This window comes from Pelobates fuscus, chromosome 6, assembly GCF_036172605.1.
Source record: "Pelobates fuscus isolate aPelFus1 chromosome 6, aPelFus1.pri, whole genome shotgun sequence".
NCBI classification, from domain to species: Eukaryota; Metazoa; Chordata; class Amphibia; order Anura; family Pelobatidae; genus Pelobates; species Pelobates fuscus.
In genome coordinates this window covers 105531171-105551869 of record NC_086322.1, presented here as the reverse complement: position 1 = coordinate 105551869, position 20699 = coordinate 105531171, and the positions used below count along the sequence as shown (strand labels likewise).

Sequence of the window (20699 nt, the reverse complement as noted above, 5' to 3'; positions counted from 1 at the left end):
ACCTGCCATAATGCACTCCACTCCCTTCCCCACCAATATTTTATATGTCATTTACTTGTGGCTGCAAGACACCACACATGCAGTTCATCACCATTAAAAAAACATTTAACACACGTAGTTTAGAAAAAAATATTTTAAAAAATGGTGTTAACCGTATGTTGCATAAAGCAGGCGCCGAAGTCTGTTTTACTAGAAATAAACCTTTTGTCCAAAAAAATAATGGCTATATTAAAAAACCTAACAAATTCCACAAATTACTGGTTCCCGTGTCAGAATTTTAGAAAGCACAGCAATCCTATTTTGTCCACAAACCATTTGTAAATGGATAAATACAATTAGCAGCAATTAATTGCATTTTAAATTGATACATCATTTTAAAATATACATCTGCTGTTTCTTTATTTCAGGTGAGACTAGAATGGCCCACAGACTTGGCTATTAATCCAATGGATAATTCGATTTACGTTTTGGATAACAATGTTGTTCTTCAGATCACTGAAAATCGCCAGGTTCGCATTGCAGCTGGAAGACCAATGTATTGCCAGGTCCCTGGCATTGAGTATTCTGTAGGGAAATACGCTGTCCAGGCTATATTAGAATCTGCCACAGCTATTACAGTGTCATACAATGGGGTGCTTTATATCACCGAAACGGATGAAAAGAAGGTCAACCGGATAAGGCAGGTCACTACAGATGGGGAGATCTCTTTGGTTGCAGGAATACCATCTGAATGTGACTGTAAAAATGATGCCAACTGTGATTGTTACCAAAATGGAGACGGATATGCAAAGGACGCCAAACTCAGTGCCCCATCATCTTTGGCAGCATCACCAGAAGGCACATTATACATTGCAGACTTGGGTAACATCCGAATTCGTGCAGTTTCTAAGAACAAACCTTTTCTTAATTCCATGAATTATTATGAGGTAGCCTCGCCTACTGATCAAGAATTGTACATTTTTGATGTTAATGGCACACACCAGTATACCATGAGCTTAGTTACAGGGGACTACATATATAACTTTAGCTACAGCAATGAAAATGATATAACAGCGGTGACTGACAGCAATGGGAATACCTTGCGTATTAGACGGGATCCAAACCGAATGCCAGTCAGAATAGTTGCACCAGATAACCAAGTTATTTGGTTAACTATAGGTACCAACGGGTGTTTAAAAAGTATGACTGCCCAAGGTCAGGAGTTGGTCTTATTTACTTACCATGGCAACAGTGGACTTCTGGCAACTAAAAGCGATGAGACTGGGTGGACAACCTTCTTTGAGTGAGTAAACTCTTCTATTGATTGTGTTATTGTTTTTTATTATTGTCATTGTTATTTTCATTACATTTATAAAATACATATTCCACAATTTTACAAATTGAATGCACAACGCAAACATATTTGAGAACATGATACAAAAAGTGTGGAAACCTCTGCTGATACATGCTTACATTTAATTCTAGGTATATTTAAATTGTGCTTTCAGTATTAGAAATCTGCAAATGAATAACATCAATGTAACTTTATTGTGAAATACTAATGTAGTTACTTGCTATCTTGAACCATTTATGCCAGAATGCAGAGATTTTATATCACATTGGTGTAGAAAGCACTGATGGTATGACCTAGGAGCAGTTGTACATTTAGTCAGACCAGACAGCTATATTAAACTGCATGCCATTCGAGGGCAGGCATGGGAAAGTCAGAAGTAAAAAATAGGTTTACTTTCCATGTATTCCAAGTATGGGTAAAATAGAGAATCTTCTTGAATTTCTTGTTAAACTTACAAGTGTATGTAGGGCTCATTCCCTGACCCTCCTCTTCAGACATAATGCCTCTCGGCATATATCTGCTCCTGTTAGCTTGCTTCTACCTTTCTATAGGGAAGGTCCTGCCTCCTGACGAATCTTTCTCTCTCTCTTTCCCTTTTCTGTGTCTCTCATCCTTTCTACAAGCAGGACACATGAGAATTCCAATACTCTCCTTTGAGAGGAAGTTGCTGATGTAAGAGATATATGATTCTGGCTGCATGTTCACTAGTTAATGCAGACATATCTTTCACATCTGCAGAACTTCCAAAATAGTATTCTGCCCCTCTAATAATCATTTCAGTTACAGACATATAAGAAACATTTCAGCACTGGTGCATTGATTTTTTTTTTTTTTATATATATATGAAAACGTATTTGAATATGCCAAGTTTCCATGTCCAGTTCTCTGGGTTTTTATGACATAGAGATCATGTAGTTCAACAAAATGCTTAATTTAGCTTAAGGTGGTTATTTATGAAAGGCAAAAATAAATTATTGAACAGTCACAACTTGCCTTTCTTCCATAACCCACACTAATAATGACAAAATTACCCTTCAGTTCAAATCTGTTCAAACCTGGAAAGTAACAATGGGCTGAGAGTGCTGGTCTAAGCACCCCCCATTGCCATCTAATGTATGCCAGATTTCTAAAAATAATTATTGCACTTTCTGTGTTATCAGTGCAACTGAAGAGGGCAGTGGGTTCCATTAAAACCAATGTTTTGTAAATCAACTTCAAAATGTTTTGACTGAAAACCTGAGAACAGCAACCAAAGACTCATACAGCTATTACTACTACAGTGAGCTGCCTGCTGTGGGTATCAGACATGGATTAGGGTTTCACAGCGCCCTAGGCTGGTTACCAGTTTGCACACCCTCTCCACCTAGCCTTCATTCTTCAAATAAGTATGGGATCTGGGACCAATAAAATAAATGGTTCTAGGGCCCTTGATTAACCCCGGGCCCCTAATTGGTCGCTTTGGTCACCTTATGATTTATCTTGCTCTGGTGGGTATGATGCTTAGTGTCCATACAAGATAAATGTGTTCACTGGAGTATTTTGTGTGATTGTCTGATTCTAATGAGTAGACCTCATTAAAGGTCTTTACTTAAAATATGCAGTGTTTAGTATATTTAGCTTTACTTTGCTTTCATGTTATATTTTCCAGGTGCCATTAAAACATGATAGTGTTAGCCCATATACTTGGGAATATGAAGTTTTATTGATTTAGTTTGGATTTGTTTTCCTCTTACTGGATAATATTTCTGCTTTTAAGTCTTTTTGGGGGGAATGGATGATGGGTAAAGGCATCTTCACACATGATGTACAAAAAAATCTTTGGAAAATCCAAAATTGCATTCTTCTACATATGCCTGTCAAAAAAAAAAAAAAAAAAAAAAGAGAAAAGAAAAGAAAAATTCCTTAATGCTAACATTCTTACCACATCCAGACATGTAAATGGTGTGGTGGGAAAATCTGGATTTTCATTTATCAACTTTTATGCCGCATTGTTGAAAGACTTGGCAAAATACAAATCTACCAGCAGATGAAAAGCAAATATTTGTATAATGTTATATTCAACCAATTTTATATATATATATATATATATATATATTATTTCCTGTCTACCATGACAGTATTTAAAAAATAAAATAATGACTCAATAATTACATCAGGCAGTAAGATTTAAAGAATCAATGACTCAAGAATCCTTTTTAAATGATAATTTACTACTTTATCTCTCTCAGATCCATAACATTCTTTGTGAAAAGTCATTCCAGCCATGAAAATGACCTAATGAGAAATAGCAGGGGGTTACATAAACACATGTGGAAATGTAAATTGGGATAGAATTGATTTTTAGATTGCATGTATGCTTTACATTAATTGTGTTACTAGCCATAGTAGAAACCATTACATTCCTCAAACATCCATTTTCTTTTCCTTAGACAGTCCTAGTAAGGTATCATGTGTGTCAGTTAAAGTGTATATGGCAACGCTATAGTATACTGGGTATTTTGCTTTATTTCCAGTGGAATCACTTTGAGTAAAATAGATTTCTTCTCTGGATGAGGAGCATATTGCGTTTTATCAATTTCTGCCTGTGTGCAGTACAGCATGTGAAAAGAAAAAGTTACCTGCTCTCTCTCCTCAATCCCTATGTATATTTAGACAAATGGAGGTAATTTAGTGTCTCCAATGGCCATTGGAGGGATGCCCGCCTGCCAACGTCAAGGAAGACCCCCCCTAAGTGGGTCCTAACACTGACCCTTCAGCCTGCTTCCTTGAGCTTCTGGCAAAGATATCTCTAATGAGACAGAGATGGGTATTTTTTACATACACCCCTATATACTTACTAACCCTTAATAGAGAACACATGGGATGGGCGGCAGCATTGTAACAAGGCTGTGTGATACAAAGTACAGCATGTGGCCCCAAATTTAAACTTTTTGGAAATACAAAAGAAGGTTCAGTGTTACTATATTGTCATATTTATTATTGCTGGTACAGTCAAATGAGTTTAATTTTCATTCAGAAAATCTAAATCATCAAAAATAAATTAAATGCAACTGAAAATGGAACTGTCGTCCATTGGCAACATGGCCTGTTTCTCTAGTGAGGACACTAGCTCTGTTTGCATTTTTAACATACCTGATCAATTAAGCAGGTTATCTGTATGTCCTTGTGTTCTGCTTCACTCTTCGGATTATGGGCTCAAATCTGCTCCAAAAGTTCAATATAGTTTAATTCTGTTATATTTCACATATTTGGGGAGAAAATCAAAAGTCTATGCACTTCAAGATATTAATATGCTAGAAGAGGAGCAACTGCTTTTTTTTAAAGTTATTTTGTAAAAACTGTCAATTATGCTTGTACTACGGTTAGTGATTTCGCGAACATAACATTTTCCATTCGCGAACGGCGAACGCGAACTTCCGCAAATGTTCGCGAATGGGCGAACCTGGCGAACCGCCATAGACTTCAATAGGCAGGCGAATTTTAAAACCCACAGGGACTCTTTCTGGCCACAATAGTGATAGAAAAGTTGTTTCAAGGGGACTAACACCTGGACTGCGGCATGCTGGAGGGGGATCCATGGCAAAACTCCAATGGAAAATTACATAGTTGATGCAGAGTCTGGTTTTAATCCATAAAGGGCATAAATCACCTAACATTCCTAAATTGTTTGGTATAACGTGCTTTAAAACATCAGGTATGATGTTGTATCGATCAGGTAGTGTAAGGGTTACGCCCGCTTCACAGTGACAGACCAGTCCCCCCATTTAACGCACCGCAAACAACCACAAACAGTACATTTGCACAACCGCAAACTCCCCATTTGCACAAGGTTGGATACCAAGCTAGCCATGTCCCGTTCCTTGTCCTCACTGATGTCAGTGAAGGTCTCTTCCTCCACCCAGCCACGTACAACACCAACGGTCCCCAAAAGGTGACAACAAGACCCCTGTATTTTTTTTTTAAATGTACACTACTGTTACACCAGATATGAGTTGCACTGGTGTGACACTGTGCCCTGGCAGGCCCTGAAACGCACACGTGTGAAGGAAACTGACTGCTATTATTTCACAGTCAAATTTCTAGTTTTTTTTTAATGTACACTACTGTTACACCAGATATGAGTTGCACTGGTGTGACACTGTGCCCTGGCAGTCCCTGAAACACACACGTGTGAAGGAAACTGACTGCTATTATATTACAGTCAAAAAAGTTTTTTGTTTTTTTAAATGCAAGCTATTGTGACACCAGATATGAGTGGTGGCACTGGGACCACCTTAAAAATATTGGATATCGCTAAAAATCATGATCACTATATACTTTCTCTACAAACCTCTAAAACGAACCAAACTACTCATCCATCCGCTATACCTCTTTATCCCACCTAGAACTAGTGCCCAGTTAAAATACTTGACTCTTACTTACCCACACTCAGTCATGCCACACACATTTCACCACTACTCTCACTGAATCCCTCTGACTACGGCTAAATTCATCTTCTACATCAGAACACTACTCCTAAGATTGGGTTGTATCCATGTCTCGGGTGTTTCATTTATAATAATATTATTAAAAGATTGGGCAGATGGAAATCCTCAGTCTACAACCGATATATTCCTCATCCCGAGAAAGAAATGAGGAAAGCTTTTAAAAGTTTGGCTTTGTACATTTGATGCAATAAGTGTGTTTTTCTTTAATACCTTTTCACCCTCTTTGCATGAACCCGATTTACATATATTACTAATATGTTTCTGAACATATATATTATATTATTCACTCACTCACTCACTCACTCTCTGTGCCGGCCTAAGACATCATGCTGCCTAGGTCCAACGATAAATGACTATGGGGGATAATGTATAATAAACACAGGTTACTGGCTATGGGGGGGATAATGTATAATAAACACAGGTTACGGGCTATGGGAGGATAATGTATAAAAAACACAGGTTACTGGCTATGGGGGGATAATGTATAATAAGCACAGGTTACTGGCTATGGGGGATAATGTATAATAAACAAACAAAAAAATAATAATACAAAAAAAAAATGAATGCAGCTTCAGAATTAATCTAAATTGAATGCTGTCTAGGAGGTGGGAGGGAGGATCTGCTGCTGATTGGCTGGAATGTGTCTGCTGACTGTGAGGTACAGGGTCAAAGTTTACTCAATGATGACGAATAGGGGGCGGACCGAACATCGCATATGTTCACCATCCGTGGCGAACGCGAACACGCAATGTTCGCCTGGAACTATTCGCCAGCGAACTGTTCGGGACATCACTAACTACGGTTTCTGGTGACATGATGATGGGCATTTTCTTTAAGCTTAGTTTAGGATCTGTAAGAACACAAATTTCTACAAAAGGAACAGACCAAAAAAAAGTGATTTTTATACTGGTGAATATAATTTGAAATATGATATATATTTAAAATTATAATAACTCTGTTTCCAAACTAGTGCAATGTTTTGCACTGCATGTGCCTTTAACTCATGCTTAATACATTCAAAGAGTCCTTAAATTGCGTTTAACTTAGAGAGCCAGCATGAATGTATAGATCATTACAGAATTAGCAGAACGGTGGTTGTTATACACGTATTTGGATGGAGTTTTTCTTTTTTTGCTAATTAATAAGTGCACATTTTTTGGATACTAAATGATTTAACGTAATCTTAAAATAAAGAACATTTTTTTTAAGGCTATAGTCTCATCATCAGAGCATCAGGATAGCTGTGCAGCAAGTAGTTCATTCAACATGCTTGAATTGAGCACACTGCGATGAAATGGAAAATATATTTTGTTCTGGAATACAAGAAAATGAAAATCATTTGAAAGGGTCATTGGATCTGAAGCCAATTACACACATAAGCCATTTGAAATAATATTTTATTTTCATGGTATGTAAGAGTGACCTCTGCTCATCTCTCCCACTACCCCTCCTCTAAAAAAATAAAATAAAAATAAAAGAATATATATAGTACCTGCAGCATGCACATTACAGGATTGCTATAATCCTGCTATTAAATTCTTCTCATGGGATGAAACATAGTTCTTAGTGTAGTGTGCGACAATGGTGGGGAAGATTTAACCATCAGTATTTAAACAAGATTAAACTACCGTATATACTCGAGTATAAGCCGAGTTTTTCAGCACATTTTTTGTGCTGAAAAACCCCAACTCGGCTTATACTCGAGTCAGAGTCTGTATTATGGCAATTTATATTGCCATAATACAGACTGGGGGGAGAGGGGTGCTGGCAGAGCTGTACTTACCTTTCCTGCAGCTCCTGTCAGCTCTCTCCTCCTCCGCGCCGTCCGTTCAGCACCTCGGTCAGCTCCCGGTGTAAGTCTCGCGAGAGCCGCGGCTCTCGCGAGACTTACAGTGGGAGCTGACAGAGGGAGCTGCACAGACCGCGCGGAGGAGGAGAGAGCTGACAGGAGCTGCAGGAAAGGTAAGTACAGCTCTGCCAGCCCCCCTCTCCCCCCCACTGAACTGCCAATGACACTGGACCACCAGGGAAAGAGCCCCCCTCCCTGCCATATATCAAGCAGGGAGGGGGGACGAAAAAAAAATATAATAAAAAAAAATAAAAATTTATAATTCAGTTTAAATAATAAATAATAATAATAAACAAATATAATATTACAAAATAAAAAATAAAATAATAATTAATAAAAAAATGAATAATATATCAAAACGCCCACCAACACATACACAAACACACACTGCATCACACACACTCACACTTCATTCATATACACACACACTGCACTCATACACACACACTGCATTCATCCACACACACTGCATTCATACCCACACACTGCACTCATACACACACTGCACTCATACACACACACTGCACTCATACACACACACTGCACTCATACACACACACTGCACTCATACACACACTGCACTCATACACACACTGCACTCATACACACACACTGCACTCATACATACACGCACTGCACTCATACATACACGCACTGCACTCATACATACACACACTGCACTCATACATACACGCACTGCACTCATACATACACGCACTGCACTCATACACACTGCACTCATTATATACACCCACTGGAAATAAATATTCAATTAATATATACGCACACACACTGCACTCATACGCGCACACACTGCACTCATACACACACACACTGCACTCATACGCGCACACACTGCACTCATACGCGCACACACTGCATTCATATGCGCACACTGCATTCATTATATACACACACTGTAAATAAATATTCAATTAATATAAATTTTTTAGGATCTAATTTTATTTAGAAATTTACCAGCAGCTGCTGCATTTCCCACCCTAGTCTTATACTCGAGTCAATAAGTTTTCCCAGTTTTTTTGGGGTAAAATTAGGGGCCTCGACTTATATTCGGGTCGGCTTATACTCGAGTATATACGGTAATCAGACTACCTTTGTGGGATTTTTTAATGTTGATTCTAATGTTTGTGTCTGCGTCCATGCCCGTACATCTATCATACCAGTACACATAAGCTATAGATTAAAATTTTAAAAAATGCTCATATTAGCTAAAATGGGGCATTCAGTAAATAGTATGGGCAAAACAAAACAAAAAAACTATTTTGCCAAGTTGTATTTAAACTAGAGATATACTGGATATGTATAAATCCATCAGCAACTGAAATGTTTAGGATTTTAAAAACAAGAAAACAAGAAATAAACAACACATTTATTGTTTTAAATAAGGTAGAAAGATACGGGGGGTGTCAGGATTATATAACCGAACATCCCAGCAAGTTTAATAATAAACAAGTAAATAAATATGCAGGTTATAAATATAATGGTCCGTTCTAAAAAATAAATAACAGGTCCAACAGGTGAAATTGGAGGTCTTCCATGAAAGGAATACTAGGTGGTAAATTACAACGTTTTGTAATTAAGAGCCATTTGTTAGGCATCTTGAGACTGAATATAGGGCACCCAATATTTAAATATCATGGAAACCTTTCTTTCTTTAGGTTGGGAGGCCTCAATCCAGTTCAGTTTCAAAACATAAGCTAGTTTGGATGAGCACAATGATGATGCTGGTTTGTCAGTTGAAATCCAGACATGAAGGATCGTTTTTCTGGCAGCTACCAGATCTATATGAATACAGTTAGAGTGTTTAAGAGAAATGCCAGAAACTATACCAAAAATTGACCGCTTTGGGGGTAATGTTACTAAAAAATGTAAGAGGGACTGAGTATAACTTGGGATTTATTTCCAGAATTCCCTTACCTAAGAGCAATTCCCCAAAATATTAAATTGGCCTCCTTCTCTCCATGTTTCAGTCATTTCGAAGAGTGTCCTTTGGTCATTGCATGTTGTGGCTTGGGAACATGAGAGTGCTGAAACTTCAAGAACTGACTGTTCACTTGCTGCTTAATATATCCCACCCTTTGACAGGTGCCATTGTTACATTATAATCAATGCTATTCACTTCACCTGTCAGTCGTTTTAATGTTGTGGCTGATCAGTGTAAACATTCACATGCCAGTACAGATCAGAAAACCCATTTCTTAAATTTTGCCATGTCTTCAAAGCAGCTTGTTGGCGGTAGGTGGGGTCATGCAATTTGGATACACACTATATATCAATTTGGTAGACCATTTATGCCTTTGCCTGCTGTTTTAAATGAAATGCATTAAACAGACTATCCTATCTACAGCTATATAACACACATCCTTTCGCTTTCACTGAGTATATAATGGTATTTTCTCCCATGTTCTCTTGAGGCACAGAAAATATTTTTGTAATTAGATAGGCAGAGGTGTACCAGCACATTTAAAAGAAAATCATTAAACTGTTTTCTCTTTGAAATACACTTAAATGTGTAGCTAAAGGCCACTGTGAATCAACCTACCATCAGCCTTAGACCATTATAGTTAAAACAAATGTACTGTTTGGAAATAACCTTGATGAAAAAATCATTAAATGGCATAGTTATAGACTGAACCACTATTATAAGTATGCATCTACGCCGGCATCCACATTAAAACAAGGTTTTTGCTTTTATATTTAGATGGCACAATGCACACTACTCACTAAATCAGCCTTAACTGTTTGTGTAAAGAGTAGGTAAGCGTTCTGGGTCCATTTCATTCTGAGAATTAGCTGCGCTGTTTATCAAGACAAATCCTTGCTTTAAGGCACTTCACTTTAAAAATAGTACATCTATAGTTATATTGGTTTCTGGAAGCAGATGTTTAGCCCTAGTCTGCAATATGCTCAGCACAGGTGTTCACGACATCAGAATAGGCAAGTAGAACCCATGCTGGGCATACAAACTCTGGTAGAATTTTCTGTCATGCTCTGTCTGTCTGTGAATGTTGGCAGTTCATTAAATGACACTTCCCTCCCCCTACTGTCTGCATAGCTGAAGAAAGAATCGAATGGCGTATGAGACATTTGAGCTCATGTCATTGCCCTAACGACAGGCAGGAGGTGGTATAGTACATTGTTCCATGGAAAATTCCAGTAAACTGTCCATCAGAGCAGCTGCACTGCACCACTAGACTGGCTGAGGGTTGGCAAATTCAACTTTAGGGATATTGATTGTGAGGGGTAGGTGATGTGTAGCTAGTGAATTGAAGTGAATATGCACTAGTTATCTAGTTATCACCATACTAATGCCAGGTACATCTGGCCCGGCATCACTAAACTGCGCGTGAGGGTACAGTGAGGAGCAGGAAGGAAGACACCAGGGAGAGGCCCCACACCAGCCTCCCTACACCAGGTAGGGAGCAATAAGTAAAATTATTTGTGAATATGTGCAAGAATGTGTAAGTGTGTGTGTCTGTCAGTGTGTGGTGTCTGTCAGTGAGTGGGTGTGTGTCTGTCAGTGAGTGTGTCTGTGAGTTGTGTGTGTGTGTATCTGTCAGTGAGTGTGTGTGTGTGTGTGTGCCTGTCACTGAGTGAGTGTGTGTCTGTCAGTTTCTGTGTGTGTGTGTTTGTGTCTGTCAGTGCGTGTGTATATCAGTGAGTGTGTGTTGGTCAGTGTTGCGATGGCCACGGCTGGACAGTGGTGGACCTGGAGGTGCATGGAGGCACGCAATGCCAGGTCACATTCAGACGTGAGGTCAACATGCTCCACCTTCACAGGGTTTCAAGGAGTAGTGGGAGGATCTGCTTTGGCACAGGGTGCAGACGGCGCCTTTGGGGGTATACCAGAGGCTGGACTCCGGAGTCGCATACTGGCAGCGTCAATATGAATGGAGTCTGCTTGTTGGCTAATATTATTTATTTATTTTTTTAAACAGGGTCTGGGGTTTAGTAGAAGGGTTGCTGGGATTTAGTAGAGAGGGGGGACTGGGATTCAGTATAGAGGGGAGACTGGGGTTTACTAGAGGGGGGCTGGGGTTTAGTAGAGGAGGGTGCTGCGGTTTCTATGAAAATTTTAGTTGTTGTTTTTTTGCAGCCCACATAAAGGCCAGTGCTAGCTTGGAGTTTGACATGCTTGATGTACATCATTTCAGTCCCAGTCAAAAAGCCAGTGACCTGGGATGAAGAAATAAACAAGAATCAGGGCTTTGGGTGTTACTTAGATCCCCTTCTTGTCATGCCACTCCAGGATCGTTAAACTGAAAATGGAAGATGCCTCTTCAAAACCTTATAACACCATAACCACTACAATAAGCTATAAAGGTTATGGTTCTAAGTCTTTAAATCATTGCTTAAAGGAACACTATAGGCACCCAGACCACTTCATCTAGGTGCCATGCCCCTTTCCCCGTTTTAACCCTACAAGTGAAAACATTGCCGTAGGGTTGTAATACCTCTATTGGCTGCCACTCATACAGCTACTAGAAGAGCTTACAGTGAAATAGCAGAGTAAAACTATTCTGGAAGCCAATCCAATCCCGATTCACTGGCTGAGAGTGTCAGCTGACTGCTATCAGCCAATGAATAGCACACAATGCATGCACATTTGAAAATAAATTACATAAGCTAGTCTGGAACCTCTGGTCTGTCTGATGGCACCCCATGAAGCTTCTGGAGGTGAAGCAGCCAAGGGGTTAAACTCGGTATGTGCTGTATTTCAAGGCAAAACGATGCACATACAGATTTCCAGGCAACATGATCACATGAAAACACTGAAGTAGTCATGGTGCTTGGAATAACCCTTTAAATAAATTGGTGTAATGCTTGTGCAGTACATATGAGTGATAACGACCCTTTTAAACAATAATTTAAGCAATACATGCAATAACTGTACATATTTATCTACAGAGAAAGAGAGAGAGCTATGAGATGCTTTTCCTATCGTTTCTTTACTAAACCTCTTAGATATTCAAATATTGCACATAAAGAAAAACTGAGCAATGCTTGAGTAATTAGTTTCTCTATACACATTTAGTTTTTCATATATAATACAGCAGTTACATACGCTGAATCTTGTTTTTTTTTAATAATTATTTTTAATGTTTAGTACACATGCATTTGATGACAATGGCAAATTGAATATTTTAGTACATTTTAAAGCAACCATTAATCCTTTTATTGTTGTAAAATCTTTTTTCTTTCCTTCCATAAAAGCAGAAGTGTGGTAAATTGTTTTCAGTCTTTTCTGCCACTCTGAAAAAGGGCTTTTTATATCTGTGAAAAGACTTCTGGAAAAGTATTAAAAAGAATAATGATGTAATAGGCTTTAGAGCAGCCTACCTGTAATTTCCAGTAGCTGCTGGTAACATCTGTGGGAAAACACTTTTAAATATACCAGAACAATATTAACCCTTTGTCTTACGAACTTGTATTTTATGGGACAATATGCTGCAAATCATTCCCCACTTTTTATTCACTGGTCCTACCTGATCCTACCTGATCCTGTAATAGGTAATGAGCAGAGATAAGGAACTGCACACAAATAATAAAGGGATTTATTTTGGCTTACCATGTGTGACTCAGTGACGTTAAAGCATTGCCTGTTTGTATATTATACAGTTGCAGTGAATATATCATTGAGTGCCCAGACTTTCCTTTCTGTATAACTCTGAGCTGGGGTTGTGCCACCTCACAGACCAAGGTGGCACCCAGCTAAGAGTGTGGGTGCCCAATGATATATCCACTGCAGGCTTTATTCGATAAGAACAGGCAACGTTTTGACTGCACTGAGTCTCCATCAAGCCATAATAAACAACATATTACACACACACACAGACACACGTATATAAGTATACGTGTATAAGCAACATATCACACACACAGAGACACACGTATATAAGTATACGTGTATAAACAACATATCACACACACAGAGACACACGTATATATGTATACGTATATAAACAACATATCACACACACACAGACCCACGTATATATGTAGATGTATACGTGGGTCTGTGTGTGTGATATGTTGTTTACTATGGCTCGATAGAGACTCAGTGCAGTATATATATAGCAAAATATCATGAAACTTTACTTTAAAAATAAAATAAAATTGAGCAGTAGAAATTACGTCATGCATATTTAAATATCCCTCTATGAACAGCTGTTAACATAAAACAAAGTATTGTACATATAAATTATAATTAAATAATGAACAGCACTGTTCCAGATTTAATTTCAGGTGGATCTAACACTTTGCATGATGCCAGTAATGTGGTTTGCATAATTTCCCTACCCACCAGTGCCTGATTCAAGGGACACAGATCTTGGGAGCTAGGCAGTTGTACATATTCAGCCCAGTGCAGAAGTAATCTTCAGGTTTTAATGAAATCTGTATGTTTCCTAGGGATTTGATTTGTATAGATTTTGTGCCTGAAGGGCAATATTTGTGGATAATATGTCAATTTTAAGTCAAAGTAGTGATATAGATAAAAAAAAAAAAAAAACAACAACAACTCTCAATTTCAGTTAAAAAGGATTGTTTTCAACTTGGCTAATTTACCTTAAATTATACTCAGCAGTTGTTACTACAATTTACTATTTAGTGAATGAGCCCCCAAAAAGCAATGATTTGAAATTGCTAAATCTATGTTCTCCTATCTGGCACTCAATGGGTTGAACCAGAGTGAATGATGGAAAAAGAGAAGGTCTAAGAATCGCTTAAAAAAAGGTATTCTCAAGGAGTAAAATGTAAATTACCAGTAGCTTTTTAATACAGGCACTTAAAAGCATGTGTCAGTAGGAAAATCACACATTTTCACTGCTTTACTTTCTCTTGGATTTTAAAATAATTGTAGGCCTTAGAGCTAGAAGCTTGTCATTATATTTTTGTCTCATCACATTACAAGTTTTGATTAATTTGCTTGGTGCTGTTGATGTTTCTTGCTATGTAATTTATGAGCAGTTCCTTTATTTTGCTAGACGTGTTCCTGAATTTGGCACAGACTCAGAATGAAATGCTTATTATTCTGTGTGCACATGATAAGATATATCCTTCTATGGTGGGTGTTAGGATGCGTGTTCTATATGCCTGTAATAAAAAAAAAAAAGTCTTTAGCTTTTAAGCAATGAAATTTAGGGAAAGTTCCACTGCAAGAGTCAATTTACAGTTACTGTTCGCTAGTTTTCATTCTTGTTGCAAACAGTAAGTGACAATATGGGATTCATTAAACTGGTTCCTACTATCGTTAGTGATTACATCTCTTAAAGGAACACTTCAATCATCCCAACGACTACAGCTTGCTGATGTGGTTATGATGCTAGGATTACCCTGGCACCATCCATTGCAAATAGTCAACGCTTCTTACCAAGAGTCTGCCAAGTGCCTCTACCCTTCTAACTGTTTGGCGTTACTAGTGGAGGTGCAGAGTGGCAACCAACAAACCCCATGTAAGAAGTCATACTGTTCGTAAATTGGTTAAATACTTATAATAGAGGTAACATTTTAAAGCAATTTCCTGGCATTATAGGTTTAATATGTTCCCTCCCCCCCTTCCTTGCGCCCCTGCTCTGGAGTGGCTAAAGGGGTTAAAACCCCTTCAGCCACTTACCTGAATCCAGCGCCGATGTCCCTCGGCACTGGGTCAGGCTCTGCCCATGTGGCAATGACCATGCGCGCATTTGACCTCCCCATAGGAAAGCATTATTCAATGTTTTCCTATGGGGAAAATCTGACGCTGGAGGTCCGTGAGGACGTCCAGTGTCAGATAACGGACCAAAAGTCTGTTTGGATTCTGGAAGCCCTCTAGGGGCTGTCTGTTAGACAGCCACAGAGGGCAGACTTAGAGCTGCAATGTAAACATTGCAGTTCCCTGGAATTGCAATGTTTTACATTGCAGCACTAAGTGCAAAAGGGTCACAGCACCCAGACCACTTCAATTAGCTGAAGTGGTCTGGGTGCCTACAGTGTCCCTTTAATGTATCTTATACAGATTAAAAGGGGATCTCTAAAAAGGAACAAACTGAGCACACATTTTGCATTTTTTATTTATGTAAAATCTTAAGGCTGGGGGAGCCATGAACAAAAAATAAAGAGATAAGGCGTTTCTTGATAAATATGGCACTAATCATAAATCCATCTGTATTGGCTTAAAATAGGCCTGTAATTTAGTAAATAAATATTAGAAAGGAATTTATCATATTAAACCAATATCTTCACCATATTTCCTTTCTATTTATCAGCCTTTATATGGAAGATAGTCTGTGTGATTTTATTTTTTTTTTAAATAGTTTCAGCAAGAAGTAGAAATTATAAATAAATAATGAAATTGACAAGAGAAAAAGTCATGGTCACCACCAAGTGTTTCAAAACAGGAAGTTGCAAGATATTCTACTTTTTTAAAGACGTATATTAATTAAACAGACTATGTTATATATCGAGAAATTGGTAATATGTAAAAAGACAGCTAGCCTGTTGATCTAAAGGCTGTGAATTTACCAAAATCTGGTAAAAAGCCAAGTAGGAATCAGCCTTAATAAACCCTCCATTAGCCATCCTGGAGTAGGGGGTTTCTAATCTCAGTAAAAATGATCACAAGGAATAAAATAGAGGAGGTCATAATTTATATAAAGCAAGCTCCACCATCAACAAGTTGGAAGGAAGGTGTAATAATCTATATAATCTAAGTTTATTGAATTTGTTTTGGTGAGTAGAATCATTCCCTTCAGGCTCTTTGCTGTAAACACTGTCTTTTCAGAGAAAATGCAGCGTTTACATTACAGCCTAGGGATAATTTCACTGGCCACTCCTCAGATGGCTACCAGAGGTGCTTCCTGGAGCAGTGCTGCACAATGTGCAGTACTGCCATTCAGTGTCTCCACCTTCTGCATGGAGACACTGAACTTTCCTCCTAGAGATGCATTTGACTTGTGCTGGCTCTGCCCCTGATCTGCTTCTGTGATTGGCTTACAAAATAGACACGTGCAATCCGTTTTGTTCCAAATGTACATTCAGACGAATTTCGGGCAATTCAGACATTCAGATGCTTACGAATGTTCGAATTGCCGAATTTACGAATTGCCGAAGTTCTCAATTGTCGAAGTGGGTTAGGGTTTAGGGGTTAGGGCTAGGCTTAGGGTTAGGGTCCGAATTACCGATGTTCCGAATTGCTGAATTTCCAAAGTGCTGAACTGAACCGAATGCCATTGGTCCGAATTGCCAAAGCAGACAATTTTTTTTTTATTCACACGAGTTTTGGAACCAAACCGAACCAAATTTTTGGCCCATGCACATCCCTAACGCATAATCACTTCTGATGATGTCAGCTGTAAGCAGGGAGATCAGTGGCAGAGGCAGCAGCTGCAGACTTAAATACAAGTAATATTATAATATATTTAGGGAGGCAAAGAGTGCTGGGGTGCTAGATGGTTGTTTTAACACTATAGAGTCAGGAATACATGTTTGTGTTCCTGACCCTATAGTGTTCCTTTATCCTGGGGCACTCGAGGCACTAGGAATGAAGAACAGAATATTTTTGTTGCCATATTTTATCTTCAAGTTTTTCCACTGTTGGTAAAGAACACATTTTGTTTAACACTTTTATTTGAAACAGGGTCTAGTTTTGCTTAATGCAAATCTCCTGTATGTTCTCCTCAGTGTCTGTAATCTGCTCAGAAAGTGTATAAAGGTTTGCCTTAAAAACTGCTATTTTAACCCCTTAAGGACACATGACATGTGTGACATGTCATGATTCCCTTTTATTCCAGAAGTTTGGTCCTTAAGGGGTTAAAGAAGGCACATTCAAACGCAGATGTCCTGATTTGTAGCTAAACCAGAGACTTTATCTATTGCAACTGTGTTTGTCTGCCTTGTGGTCAAGATGGTGTTTCTGGTGTATCCAAAATTTTAACATCTGAAGTCAACGAGAAGTTTTGCAGAGAGCTTGGTTTCAGATCCACCATTTTAGATGTAGCTGTCTGTGAGAGAAGGAGACCAATATCTCGGTTATTACCCCTCGTTGTGGCCTGGAATCATCTTCCCATTTTATTCCCAGATATTAAATACCCCACCATATTGTTAGTCAACTCCCCACCTCCCACAAAATTTTTTTTTCCATAGAACATTCTAAATTTGTCAGATTTTACATTAAAGTGAAAAACAATTAAAGTAATAATTTTCAGAGATTCTATATTATCTCAGCCGCATTTAAATTAACTATGTTGGTGACATAGATGTCCATAGTTAAATAACCTTGGTGACCCACCACCCTACCAAGTATAGTCAATTTTAATATATTATAGCTAAATGCAAAAGATAAAAAATCATAAAAACAAACAAAACAAGAAATGTTGCATCAAGGCTTTTAGGATTAGGAGCCAAGGTCCAATGTGATAAAATATTCCAATTCAAGAATGTTTAAATAAATATTTTTTATATCTTCTTTTTTCTGCTAAATTTAAAATTAATTTCATAAAAGTTCAGGTATTTTATAATAAACATATTGATCACAGCAATATGCAAATTCCATTAACATGAGTTGTTCTGATACAACAATAAACCAGTTTTGACTCAGAATAGGCATCATTCTGAAACATCACTGCATTGGTTAATGCTGTTTTAGCCTGATCTATGTTCATGCGAGTGCTTCTGACTGACTTGGATTGTAAACCTTGGTTCCACACTCTGTAGATATAAGATCAGGAAAAGAGATGAAAATAAATCAGCAAGCAGAGCTAAACTGAGCTGCCAATCAAATGAAGGTACTTATCAAGGTGTTGGGATTGATTTGTAGTTGATTCCTAGCTTGGGAATTTGATAAAGTCACTATTTGTGTTAGCTGTCCAGGTCTGTAGCGCTTGATCAAGATTGGTACTGACATCCTTTATTTTTATTTGTGAATAGGTATTAGCGGTTATGTTTAAATGAGACGCCATAAAAGCATGTTTATAGTTACAAGGTAAAAGGCGCAGTTCCATCTTTATACATAACCTGAAAGGGGGACTAAAAACCCCATAATAGCTATAGCTATATCCTGCACTGTGACAAATGTAAGCATTGCCATATATGAGAAATTGCAACATTTACCTTTATTAGACAGTGTGCCTCAAGTGTCCAGTCAATAAAACAGCTACTAAAGGATTTTTTTTTCTAGTAAAGACTTCAGAAAATGGAATGGCTTTGTTAAAATGTTTCTCTTTGAGGAGAATCCTAAGATTCATCATGTCAGTTACTGAGCATGCAAAGTAGGGCCCTCAATGCTTCTGTATAGAGAAGCATTTGATTTACCCAAGATCATTTGTCCGGATCGTCTATGAAGAACAAGGTGCCAGATACACATTAGGCTCTTATAGTGCCCCTTTAAAGATTTTCAAGCCTTCTAGCAGATCTGTTTTCGGTAGGACAGTCCTGATTTTGGGGTCCAGTCTCACTTTAGTTCCCTGGTGTTGCATATCTCTGAGATCTATGGTTTTTGTGGAAAGAATAAAGTTGTAGGTTTTTGTTTTTTTCAGGGATTTGCTCCTGTTTTGTTGCTTGTATCAGTGATAAAAGGTCCAAAAAGTCTTGATTATTTCTATATAGACCCCCCAAAAAGTCTAATGACCATAGTATACATCAGCCCCAATACATACACAATAAACCAAAGAAAAAATGTACTTGTGCACTATTCCCAATCCCTATGTATATTTAAATAAATTGAGGTTTTTAGTTCCACTTGAATGGCCATTAGATGTAAGTTCACCTGTCACGGCAAGGCAAACCACTTCGCTTGCTTCACAGCCAAAGATACATTTTGTTGCTCCCCAGACAACAGCAAAAAAAGAAAGTGTCTTCATCTGTGTGTTTCTTAATACACCTTTTCAATTTGTTATCCCTCTTATGCACCCTTTGCACCTATGTGTGCCTTACAACCCACTTCTGTGTCTCTTACTTCTCTCACTTTGTGTGCCTCTTACTTGTACCCCACCCCTTTGTGTCTCTTAACCTCCCAGTTCCTTTGTGTAACTTTATTCCCGCAGCCCCATTGAGTGTTTTTTTCTCTCCCCAGACCCTTTGTGTGTCTCTTAGCTCCTGTTGTAGCGTTACCTCACAAACAGTGGTGGAGGTCTTCTTTTTCCTCTACTGTGGTCTGGGAGGCCATGGCACAGTGAACACCTCCTGCCGGTCAGTCACATATCACACCTCTCAGCCGGTGTGCCCTAAGGTGGCCATCTGTACCGCTTCATGTCCACCTGTATGTCCATCTCAAATAGCCTGATGGAAGGGCCAAATGACTATTGAAATAGTTTAAATGTGTGACTTGCATGTCACTTACCACTCAGTGGTTATACTCGATTATCACTACCAAGCAACTATAAATTTTTGTATTTTTTTTTACAAAGGTTTTTTTTTATTTTTATTAAATGATACATTTCCAATTAGTCCAATTAGTTAATTAAGTGCTATTTGGGATTGTATGTCACGAAAAGGTCATAACCCAATAAGAAAGTTAACTGTTCTGTTAGGACGTATTCTGGTAAAAGAAACATATAACAACATGGAGGAAATGTATCTCAGTGTTACATTTTCTCTCTTCATTGCTAGAGCAAAGTGTAACAAAGTATTGCAGTATGTTAGTTTATATTAAATTAAATCCTTTGTGTTATAGACGGTTAGATTTTTTTTCTGCTCCCAAGGAGTAGGCTGTACCTCACTGAATGCAAGGCCGAAGAAGACAGCAATGTTAATATTCTAGTTAGATTTTCACAGAAACATGGAAAAGGTGACAATTTATTTTATGTCCTAATCATTCACTGTGGATTGGTTTTGAACAGTTTTCATATTACTGTACGTTTCCAGGTTATTACTCTGCCATTTAGCACCACTGTATAGTGTTACAAAAAGTGATAGAATGATTCTGTCTCACCTTGTAAATTATAATGGAGTTTGACTCCATCCTACTGGAAGAACAGCTTTAAATAGAGAAGTGTGTTATTATCAAAAACCACCGTCCATTACCTTTTCTTTT

The 20699-nt window shown here is 38.2% G+C and overlaps 1 protein-coding gene across 7 annotated transcripts in view; it reads left to right on the top strand.

Annotated features, from left to right (window-relative positions):
- The window catches only part of TENM3 (teneurin transmembrane protein 3), an 836163-nt gene that overhangs the window by 792101 nt on the left and 23363 nt on the right, over window positions 1-20699 (top strand). For all 7 annotated transcript variants that reach the window (XM_063458145.1, XM_063458151.1, XM_063458150.1 and 4 more), the window contains one exon: window positions 408-1282. In XM_063458145.1, the coding sequence (XP_063314215.1) occupies window positions 408-1282 (875 nt within the window). The remainder of the gene's footprint in view (window positions 1-407; window positions 1283-20699) is intronic.